The sequence below is a fragment of the Physella acuta genome, unplaced genomic scaffold (assembly GCF_028476545.2).
Source record: "Physella acuta isolate Inbredline_101_S28 unplaced genomic scaffold, ASM2847654v3 ptg000431l, whole genome shotgun sequence".
Classification (NCBI taxonomy): domain Eukaryota; kingdom Metazoa; phylum Mollusca; class Gastropoda; family Physidae; genus Physella; species Physella acuta.
In genome coordinates, this window is record NW_026731950.1 from 45,225 (window position 1) to 57,496 (window position 12,272).

At 37.6% G+C, this 12,272-nt stretch overlaps 1 protein-coding gene across 4 annotated transcripts in view; it reads left to right on the forward strand.

Annotated features, from left to right (window-relative positions):
* Positions 1-12,272, forward strand: part of LOC131942881 (inverted formin-2) — a 111,870-nt gene that overhangs the window by 20,137 nt on the left and 79,461 nt on the right. The window contains exon 1 of one of the 4 annotated variants that reach the window (XM_059302843.1): positions 6,864-6,970. The exons of 1 other annotated variant lie outside the window; for it this stretch is intronic. In XM_059302843.1, the coding sequence (XP_059158826.1) occupies positions 6,956-6,970 (15 nt within the window). In that variant the 5' untranslated portion in view covers positions 6,864-6,955. Of the gene's footprint in view, positions 1-6,863; positions 6,971-8,427; positions 8,464-10,670; positions 10,675-12,272 lie in introns of those variants that run through there. 2 more of the 4 variants (XM_059302846.1, XM_059302844.1) reach the window with 2 other exon arrangements.

The window sequence follows — 12,272 nt, forward strand, 5'->3', positions numbered from 1 at the left end:
TTCAAAGTATATGCGGTTTACTATATCGTATGACAAAAAAAAATAATTATTATCAAACTATTTTTAAAATTACTTCACATTTAGGTGCTGAATTTTGTTAATTTTCGACGTCATGTTTTTAAAAAAAAAATGTCCCAAGTTTAACAGTGCTGAATCCCAATGGCTAAATAATCTAATCAAGCCCACTTAGCGTAACCGTCAAAAATCCAAACCTTAATTTAAATAATCCAATGATAAACCTATACTAGAGTTTCTTCCATGCATCTCTTTGGGGAGGGGGGGGGGGGTGGGGGCGAAGAGATACCTGTAAGGCTCCCCCCCCCCCGTATGAAATGGAATTTATAAATTTTGATAGAAAATATAAACTTTTACCAGTGTCCGCCCCTCCACCGGAAAATTTAGTCCGCCCCCCCCCCCCGGCGAAAAAAGTCTGAAAGAAGCACTGACATATACTAACGTGAAAGATCTCAAATCTATAGCCCTAAAAAAAAGTAAAATACAGAATCAATCAACCATTGCAAAATAAAATCTTAAATTTAAAGTTCGCACATCAATATATCTTGTCATATCAGATAATGAAAAAAAATAGTTTAAACTCTGCGAGCGAGACAAAATCCAATAGCTTGGATACGCCTGAACGATTTGCTGGTGGTTTTATTTCTTCCATTCGTTTCTAACATAATGCAAACAGACGATGCGTTGTAATGGCCAGAATTTTTCTCCATCTTACGGCTAAACCAAATTGTATAGCCAATAGTCCGCAGTTGTTTTTAATAACAAAGATCTTTTTTTCTTCGTTGTATGTTATAGATGTATACATATTTCAGCGTTGTAGTTAGGGTGGGCCAATTTATGTAAATTTTAATATAGTTTTTATATCCTTGATTTTTATTTGATGATAATTTAAGAAACTGCTTAGACTGATTTTTACGTACATCACAATAATTTTTTATGCTATGATGGACATGCCAGATCTAATTTGAAAGATCGTCTCCGTAGAAATCAGTATTTTAGACCCTTCTTTATTTTCAACGATTCTTTACTGTATTAATTTAGACATTTTTGAAGTACCCATTACACTAGTAGGCAATTCTAGACTTCGTTCTAGAGATCCTTCCAACCAGTTTTTCTTCCAGACTTTTTTCTCCGGGGGGGGGGGGGGCACTTGAAATTTTCTGGGGGGCGGTAAACTTTCTTGGGGGGGGGGGGGCGGACACTGTTAAAAGTATATATTTTCTATATAAATTATATACATTTCATTTCGTTCGGGGGGGGGGGGGGGTGGGGAGCGGTAAAATTTCCCCTCCCCCCCCCCCCCCCCCCGAAGAGATGCCTGGAAGAAACTCTGCTTCCAACCAATATTGTAAACTTTATTTTAGTCCTTATTTGCCAATTACTTTCCACCAATATTTTAGACCAAGTTTGAAAGATTCCGTGCATTAAAGTTAAAAAAAGGAGTTTTTCTAATAGAACTATGTCAGCATGTTTTCCTGTGCGTGCCCAAGACGCAGATGAAGTAGAGTTAATCTGTTTTAGAGACCTCAGCCTATGAACGATTAGTGTGGTCAGCGGTATGTCCAGTCGCCTTTGTTTTCATTCTAGCTCTCTAGCCCTACGCCAGGCCGTGCCATAATTAATCTATAGGATATCAGATCTAGTTTTTTTAAGTATCAGTAATTGACAAATAAAATTCTTTGTTTTTAGTACATCTTTCGTAGGTAACTCATAAGGGAAAGTATAAGAAACGAGCCGACCCGCGGTGTATCATACGCCGCTATTTAGTTGTTTTTTCTACTTTTCAGTTATTCATAATTTGTGAATTCGACAGTACCAATGCTGCCACTGAAAATATTTGCTTTAAAACACTAACCCCCCCCCCCCTCCCCCGTGAAAGCAGTTAGTTACCTCCTCTGAGATTAAAATCGTTTCGAACTAAATTATCTGCCCCTAATAGCCGTCACCAAACCCGGCTCTACGATTGTATTATGTACACATTTAGAGTGAACCACAGCTCACCTGACCATGTGAGGGGTAGGGGGTGAGTGGGGGGTGGGGGGTGAGTGGGGGGTGGGGTGGTAGCGATAGAGAGGAAGAGAGGGGACTGCAAGGCGCGCTTTGCAGCTTGTTTTCTAACGTCTCCCAGAAGAGAATTATATATATATATATAGAAGATGGTGTATATAGCATATGCATACAATGGTCTTGTTTTTCGTTTCTTTCTATTGTCGTCCAACTTTTCACACCTTTCAATGTGATGTATGCACTTGATGCAACAACAACGATGACTAGACGACAGATGTTGTGTAACCATGTGTCGCTGTTATGTAGTTAACTTTATGTTAGGGCTGCTGCGTGGTTGGGGGAAGGGATTGTGGGGGAAAGTGTTACTTTCAGACTTTTTTCTCCGGGGGGGGGGGGGGGCGGATTTAAAATTTTCAGGGGGGTGGCGGTAGACTTTCTTCGGGGGGGGGGGGGGGGAGGGCGGAGACTGTTAAAAGTATATATTTTCTATATAAATTTCATTTCGTTCGGGGGGGGGGGGGGGGTATAGACTTTCTTCTGGTGGGGGAGGGGGTATGGAACCGGAGGTGGGGCGTTTCTAATATAAATTTACTATCAAGTCGACCCATTTTACCCCTACACTTAGGTTATGGAACTCTACTTTTGTGGAAAAAACACTACATGTTTTCTATTAGGAGTAATAGTTTTAGATTGAGTCCATCTGATGGGTTTCTAACAAACGTTAGGGAAAGTAAAGGCGGCTGGTCACATTATCCATTCATATGCCGAGAACAAGAAACATAAACTCTACTTCAACTGCCCAATGGGTTGCTAGGTCTAATAAGAAAATATTTACTTTTTATTTTACCGATTAAAGTGAGCTGAGTTGTGTCTTTAACGTGTGTGTTCTTGGTCATGTGACTCATTACACAGTTGTAAATTATTCTACTGTCATGTGGTTGGCAGGTTTAAGACTGCAGGTTTTAACTTGGGACCAACACAGCAGCATTTGGTTATTAAAGAAAAACAACAACAACAACAACAACGAATGAACATAGTTGTACATTCACTTCGGGTGGCTTGGTCGAATGGTAGAGCGTTTGTCTGCTATCCCGAAGGTCTAAGTTTGAATCCCGGTTTAGACATGTGACTATAGGGCTGGTAAGAAGGTCACCAACCAGCTCTACGGCTAAATAAAACCTGCATGAGCCATAGAACTGGTTGGTGACCTACTTACCAGCCCTATAGGTCGTCTATAAGTCTACGTATAATATTGATTTTCCTCTTGCAGAAAATGAAAGTCAACAGGCAGGTGAAGTAGAGTTCTTTTTATTCGATAAACACACCATATGATAGAATAGTGTAGTCAGTAAAATGCTATCGGCCTACACAAAATAGGACGTCCCTGAGTCCACTCAGCTCTGATGGGTACCCGATTTTACGTTGGTGAAAGTAAAGGCAGCTAGGCATGGTGAAGACTACACCATCTCTTTATATGCCGAGGTCAAGAACTCTTCTTCATCTGCACAATGCTTTGCCAGGTCTAAAGTGGAATCTATAGGGCTTGTAAGAAGGTCATAACTTCTCGTTCTCGTACTATGCAGCTAGTAGATTTCGAGACCGTAGACTTACAAGCCCTATACTTTACCGATTTGATTGCAACTTTAAAATTTAAAAGAAAAAAAGAGCACTTTTCCCAGCCGCCTTTGCATGAATTAGGTATCCATCAGAACTGGGTGGATTCAGAGACGTTTTACTGTTTGGACCTGGATTCGAACTCAAGACTATCAGGTTAGCAGCCTAGCGCTCTACCGCTTAGGCCACGCAAATGCAACATTAACCGCAATAAAAATAACAAGCATCGGGCCCGTAAATAACACCACCCTTCTCGATCGTACTTAGGTTTCTTCCAATTTCAGGTCATGACATTCCGGCTTCTTGCGCTTCACTGACAACTGATCCAAGTTTGTTTGGCTTGCCCACTATTCCACTTTCCTTTCCTTGGTAATTCCAATCGCATCCTTATACTCTATAGGTGTAATGTTATCACTATCGATGTAGAAACAATAGTGGGTGCAATGTTACACTACCAATACCGGGATGCATTTCATGGGCACCAGCTGTTGTATTGTAAACAAAATTCTGTTGCCATAGTTGATTCCCAGAAAAATGCGAGAACGGGAAACTGCGCAAACGGAAAAATACGCAAACAGAAAAATGCGCAACGAAAAAATGCGCAAACAGAAAAATGCGCAAATACATAAATCTTACTAATACACTTTAATTTTTGTCGTATTTCATGGCAAAATATTTTACTATGCTGTAGTGTAGTCTACACGTAGTCACCCTTCACCAGTATCTATAAATGCTTGATTTAGGAAAATAAAAATTCCCGTGTTCACTTTTGTTGTGCACAGTTTTCCGTAGCGTATTTTCCTTGTCACCGTCATGGCTATACCGTAGACGCCCCCCCCCCCCCCCCATCACATACCCCCAAACCAAAATAATACTTAGTTGTAAATTACGTCTACTCAGCACGTAGAACAAAACTCCTACGTCTGTCCTTATCTACTGGAGCTTTTAATGACGTTGTAATACATTTTTTTTTAAATTTACTGTCAGTGCTTGTGTTTTATTATCCTTCTTTACTTGCTGTTAAACTAGAAACGGGTTGTAATTTATTTTTTTTCTTTTCGTAGATTTAATATTAGCTGCTTTTGTTTTGTATATATGACAAATATTCCTGTTGTTTATATTTTTCTCGTGAGTTATTTCCCTTTTGTAAATTAGATTTTAGTTGTTTGTGTTTCGTATACTTGATAATAGTTATTTCCCTTTTCTATATTTGACATCATCGTTTCTTGTTTTTTTTTAAATTTTGTGCTTGAGTTATTTCCCTTTCCTATATTTGCCATGAGTTGTTGTCCTTTCCTAGATTTGAAAGCTGTGGGTTCGGCATTGGTTCAAAGATTGATGCCATTTTCAATTTTCATGCTGTACTGAAACTGACATGTCAGTTTCAGTACGGGTGTGTTATGGCATACAAACTCGTGTCTTGAGAGGTGTGTAGCGGGTGTGTGATGGCACACTAACTCGTGTCTTGAGAGGTGTGTAACGGGTGTGTGATGGCACACTAACTCGTGTCTTGAGAGGTGTGTAGCGGGTGTGTGATGGCACACTAACTCGTGTCTTGAGAGGTGTGTAACGGGTGTGTGATGGCACACTACCTCGTGTCATGAGAGGTGTGTAACGGGTGTGTGATGGCACACTAACTCGTGTTTTGAGAGGTGTGTAACGGGTGTGTTATGGCACACTACCTCGTGTCTTGAGAGGTGTGTAGCGATGTGCAGCAGGTTAATGCATTAACTTCTTAGACAAAACAACACGACTCTAACAGCCGTGATGCTATCGATTTGTTTATTTACTTGCATCTAACACAGAGAAAAAAAAGTCCTTCATAAACAGGGGCTGTTTATTAATACAATGTAATTGACATTTGATGTTGTACGATAGTCAACATGACAGTAGTAATAAGTCGATGTTTTTTATTCAATCTACTGGTATAGTTGTGTTGTTAGTGTTTAGATAAATTTCAGCGTTATGTTCAACACTACTATTAGGGAAGTCAATAATTGTGATTAGGTTATGGCTAGGATGAGACATACGTTAAAAGATCAGACTAGTTTTAAATTTATGGTGTGAGTTAATGACAGGGTTAGTGTATTGATAAAGTAAGTAAAGTTTCTTTTCGAACCTGGCAATCCATGGGACAGATGAAGTAGAGTTCACCTGTTTCTGTGACCTCGGCATATGAAAGGATAGTGTGCTCAACACTATGCCCAGCCGCCTAGACTTTCCCTAATGTGAGCCAGGTACCCATCAAAGCTGAGTGGACTCAGGAATGCTCTACTAATACGAACCCGGGATTCGAGACTTTCGGGTTAGCAGTCGTATGCGCTACCGTCCTACCACGCCGTTCCTTAGTGAATGGATACTTAAGTAATAATTACTTTGATAAGCTCTACGTAAGGTCACTTTGTAGTCTGCTTGACGTTTACTATGACTGCATGTTAAAGTCACCTGACTTAGACTATCTCAGCTGTGTTTCACCAGTATGTTGATGTCCATTAATCACCGTAGTGGCAACACGGCTTAGAATAACAACAACAACATTTGTTGTCTGTTAAACACTGCAGCTAACAAACACCCACCTGTTGGGAACTTCCCTATTGTGTGTAGCATACTTAAGATACCTTCACATGTGTTTTCTTTTTGTCTGTGTGGGTGTTAGGGGCGTGACCATAAAAACATTTTTTTTTCACACGCTTGAATTGTTAAGCGACGTACCTTCAAGACATCAACACACACGACATGTAATACTATACTGTACAGCACAAGGAAACGTATTCATCCGAAGACTTGTGTAAAAATAAACTAAGTTTAAGTTTCATAATTTATTGGAGTATTTAAGGCATCAAGACATATGACATGTAATACTATACCGTACAGCACAAGGAAACGAATTCATCCGAAGACGTGTGTAAAAGTAAACGACGTGTAGACATCATAATTTATTGGAGTAACAAGACATTAAGATACTATACCGTTAAGCGCAAGGAAACGAATTCATTCGGAGACTGGTTAACAAATATAAACTAAGTTTAAAGATCATAATTAATTGGAGAATGATGTCATAGCGTGTAAAAGATAAATAAATACAAAACAATTTGTGAATAGTTGAGAGTTGAAGAATTGTGCATGGAATATTCGCGATTTGTATTCATATGGATTATTTCTGATTCGATTGATAAGCGGAGTTTTCCGAAATGGAGAATAAGACTGTAAAGTTGTAAAGATACGAGTTTTTAAACAACTGTAAATGTACATAAACAAAGCTACAGAGATGGATGGGTCCATACAAGTTGTTCACGAGCTTTGAATAAACTGTTGTAAAATGTGTTGCACACAGGTGAGTTTATTTATACCTGAGGTAATTAATTTTTTAAATTAATTGATTAAATAGATATCAACAGGGGGAGACTGGCCTACCGGTCTACCGAGAAAAATCCTGATTGGCCCTTTAAAAATATCTATGTGCCCCCCCAGATAAATATCCCGGCGTCGTATCCCCCCCCCCATATATATATCCCGGTGGGCCCCCAGGAACCCTAGTGTAATTTTCCTATTAGAGTTTTAATACATTTTTTAAAATTGCTGGCATTTTACCATTCATTGAAACCAAGGCATAGAATTTAGGCATCGATGGAGGAAAAATACATTATGATAAGTTCAATCTGGGGTTGGGGGGCCCATTTTAAAATTTCCAGGACCTCATGGGCAAAAACAGTCCTGCCCTGGATATAAGTAGAGATAATTAAATATATATATATATATATATATATATATATATATATATATATATATATATATATATATATATATATATATATATATATATATATATATATATATATATATATATATAAAATATAATATATATATATATATATATATATATATATATATATATATATATATATATATGTGTGTGTGTGTATGTATATATATGTATATCGCCACTTTTAAACTGGGTAAACTGTAGGACAGATGAAGTAGATTTTAACTATTTACGTGGCTCTGGAATGCACAATGTGCAGTTGCCTTTCCTCGACCCAAATCGGTCCGTGTTGTAGATCGGCCAGCCTACCACACAAACCAACGTGACCTCTTAAAGTGTCATGAAAATTATGAAGCTTTTAAATTGAACGGTTTTCCTGGTCAGTGATGAACTGGAACGCCGGCGAGACGCTGGAAAAGATTCCGATGGTGCGCCAGAAACTTTGTGGACAATTTAGAAAATTAAATTTAAACAGGACCGCTTTTTATCTCCCCACCCCCCTTCCCTCATGCCGCTTGAATAATCCAACCAAAGTCCGTTTCATATAGATATGTTGTTTTCTTTATTGCGAAATATAGTTCCACTCCTTCATTTACTTTCTGCCTTTGATCGTGTAAGTCACACGTAGAAAGCACTCGACTCAATGAAAAACACTGCAAGGGAAAGTCATTTCCGTTTATAACGCTTGCGCAATGATAGCAGGCCTATTGTTAATACACACCGCGTTTATTCACAAACGTCATTCATAAAAATTAATTCAAGACTAAATAACTTAGTCATAATATATATATATATATATATATATATATATATATATATATATATATATATATATATATATATATATATATATATAGAGAGAGAGAGAGAGAGAGAGAGAGAGAGAGGTAATTCTCCATGTATATATGCATTATATCAGTCGCTCCTTCTCCCTTCCCACACTACCTCTCCCTACTGTGTGGGCATGAATGTGCCAACTATTAAATATTTTTATCTCGTACTGTGAACATTCATTGCTCTAACTCCAACTACATTCACGTGGTTCCCGTCTTGTCGCCTGTCTAGTGAGTACATGAAATTATTTATTTTTTTCCATTTAAGGTGAAATTTTTATGTCTGTCAGATAAACTCTACTTCATCTGAATTATAGACTAGTAGGTGTGGATAGGGTACGATTGTAATTTGTGTAGTTAAATTACATTATAATTTACTTAATTGTTGTATATTGCCTACACTCGGGGGGGGGGGGGGGGGGGGACTTGCAAATGACTTAGCAGGTTTTTTCAAGTGCCATCAAATAATGTTAAAAAAAAAATTGTGTAGAAAAATGTTTAAAAATAGGGATTGTAAACAAAACAAAAAAAGGATATTAATACAATCCTTTGTTGCACGATTCTTTTTGTTAGTTTTAACTTCAATATCGGCTTAACTTATTTCACACATCGACACGATACGCTCAGTATTTCTTCCAGGCATTTTCGGAGCCCCCCCCCCCCCCCCCGAACGAAATGGAATTTATCTAGTAAATATATACTTTGCCATCCCCCCCCCCCTCGGAAATTTTAGTCCACCCCCCTCCCTGAAACTTTCCGTGTCCCCCCTTCCCGAAAAGGTCTGAAAGAAATACTGGATACGCCGTGCTATTGTGGCTTAAAATTAATTTAAGAAGGAATGGGTTTGAAAGGGAAACAACTGTGTATATTCAAATCCTAATAATATTTCCTTGTTTACTTCCCTTATTTCATCAAATTTAGAAAAGGATAGGTAACTTATTGAAAACGTAAATAGGTATTTTTATCAAATGTCCAACAGCTAGGTAGTAACCATAACAAAAGTAGTGCAAATCCTTTTTTTTTACTTAAAAAATATATACACATAATATATGTACAAAAGAATTAAATCTCTACATCTAATTGCTTAATGTTTACGTCGATTACGTCTAGGCTCGAAGACTTAGTCTAGGTCAGTAATTTTTGGTCGATGCACGGGTGGTACTGCTTTTTCTCGGGTGAGGGGGGGGGGGAGGTGGTAGTATTGTTTGTATTCTTTAAACTTATTCATAATTCGGTCGTTCAACGGAAAGGGGTTTAGTGAAATGAAAAGTTGTTAGTAAAGTTGTTGGTAAATTTGTTAGTAAAGTTGTTGGTACATTTGTTAGCAAAGTTGATAGTAAAGTTGATGGTGGAGTTGTGAGTAAAGTTTTGAGTAAAGTTATTTGTAAAGTTGTTAGCAAAGTTGTGAGTAAAGTTGTTTGTAAAGTTGTTGGTTAATTTGTTAGTAAAGTTGTGAGTAAAGTTGTTTGTAAAGTTGTTTGTAAAGTTGTTGGTTAATTTGTTAGTAAAGTTGTGAGTAAAGTTGTTGGTGGAGTTGTGAGTAAAGTTAAGAGTAAGTTGTGAGTAAAGTTGCTAGTAAAGTGTTGTTAGTAAAGTTGTTGGTAAAGTTGTTGGTAAAGTTGTTGGTAAAGTTATTAGTAAAGTGCTGTTAGTAAAGTTGTTAGTAAAGTTGTTAGGAATGAAAGCTAAAATAAAAATTCTCAAAATGTAGGACTCCTTTTCTGTGCCTCATAATCAGGTAAAATGTAAAGTAGTAAAGTTCCCTGAGGGTCATTGGGGCAAGTGGAGTAGAGTTCACCTGTTTCTATGACCTAACTTCCCCTAACGTGAGTCAGGTACCCACCAGAGCTGGGTGGACTCAGGGACGCTTTACTGACTTGAACCCAACTAAATCAGGTGTTGAACATAATCTTCTTTGCGACACATAAGGCTACTCGGATGACATATTGTACAATAAGTACAATTACATTATAAGTTTCTACTCAATTTTACATTTTATGCTTGTGGATCAACCAGCATACATAGAAAGAAAGGGACCCTTTTAAGTCGAAGCCATTTTGTCAACAACTACCGATCCGATTAGCATCTAAATATACATCAACAATGTCTAAATTATTTAAATTTTTAAAAAAACTTTGCCTCACAGCGAAGCCAGCTTTCTTTCATTACGGGTACATTTTATCACTGGTTTTAGAGCCCCTGTTCTGATTCCCATTTCAGCCTGCATCAACATTTCTTTTTTTGTCATTTCATCCGTGTGACATTCCTCACCTAGGGAGGACCACCTTATTGTTTTCCCCATCACCTCATCCCGATCACATGTCTACAAATAGCCCAAAGAGCTTAAAATTCCGCGGTTTAAAAATAAAACCCACACAATTGGCGGAACACTCAAACGTATTTAGCCTAAGTCACGTCATTACTGTGTCAACGGGAAAATCCGTTGCTTTATTTGCTAAAGGACTAAGTCTTTGAATACTAATAAAAATATCTCGCACTAGCAAGTGAACTCAAAAGCGAAGTTCAACCTTAATGTTTTGAGTAGGATGGGAGGGGGGGTCTAAAATATGTATTTGGAGGAAAGGGGGCTAGGTATCCATGCACTTTCTGTGATGCGCCTATAGCTATTAAAAACGTTATTATATAATATAACAAAATTAATAGACAAAATAACACTTACAAATATGCATACTATTGTGCATATTTCGACAATTTTCTAAAATATTTACATTTTTTTTTGGGATGCTTGGCCTCCTCTCGTCATCCCCTAGATCGACTTAGGGTGTACTTAGAAATTTTACTAAGTAGCGGAGGGTGGTCGAATGACAGCTCTCTGAAATATAAACCCAAGGGGTCAAAGTTTGGTCCCTTTTTACAAAAGCTTCTCGTGGTTTTTCTCTGCGATTCATAATTGTGGAAAATACGACTTAGATCACCAAAAAAGCTCGATTTACCGATATACCCATGTATTCTTATTCTCGAAATATACTTTTTCTAGGCAGGGTTTCTTTCAGACATTTGGGGGGGGGGGGTACTTAAAACTTTGAAAGGGGGGGGGGGGGGGGAGGAGTCACTAGAAACCTCGAAGGGAATGGGGGTGGGGGTTCATTTAAAATTTTTAGGGGAAAGAGCACATTAAAGTATGCTACATATTTTCTAATTAAATTATGAATTTTTTTTTGTATTTTATCCGGGAGGGTGGTGGTGGACGTGCTCCCCCCCCCCCCCCCCCCCCCCCCCCCCATCATGTTTCCAGGCGGTATCCTGACATAACTATAGAAAAATGAAAAGAGTACTGTTACATGTATATGCAGTGTATAAACACGAATGGTTTTTATTTTAGCCCGATTTGTAATGTTTTAGTAAGACGAAATCAACGGCGTTTATTATAGAGGAGTTTAAGTTCTGTGTAAACAACTTATGTTTCAGACAAATGCGTGCTTTGGTTTTTTTTTTTTAACATAGGCTACATTGCTTTCAATTTACATTAAAAAAAAATACAAACTACTAAAAGAAATCTTTTTGTCCCAGTCACGTCATTACAGTGTGTTTATTTTTGTTATTTTTTTCTCCATTTCATTTTTGTTAAAAAATTCATAAAAAACGTTTTAATAACAAGCTTTTATGTAATGATGCACTAAAAAGTAGAAAATAAATTATAGACTACTATTTAAATAACTATAAAGAAAAGCGTGGGTCACTTTAGTATCTATTGGATACCTTTACTAATGTTAAGGAAGACACCCACGCTTTTCTTTATAGTTATTTAAATAGTAGTCTATAATTTATTTTCTACTTTTTAGTGCATCATTACATAAAAGCTTGTTATTAAAACGTTTTTTATGAATTTTTTTTTCAGTACTTTACATGTTTTATTTACAATAGAGTTACATGACTAAAAACCATTGCGCGCCTACTGAACATCACGTTCAGTAGGCGCGCAATGGTTTTTGAACGCAGCCATTACGTGATGGCGCAGCTATTGAAGGTGATGACGCGTGTGGTGTGGTTGGCTAGACATGCCTACTAATTCGGTCCAA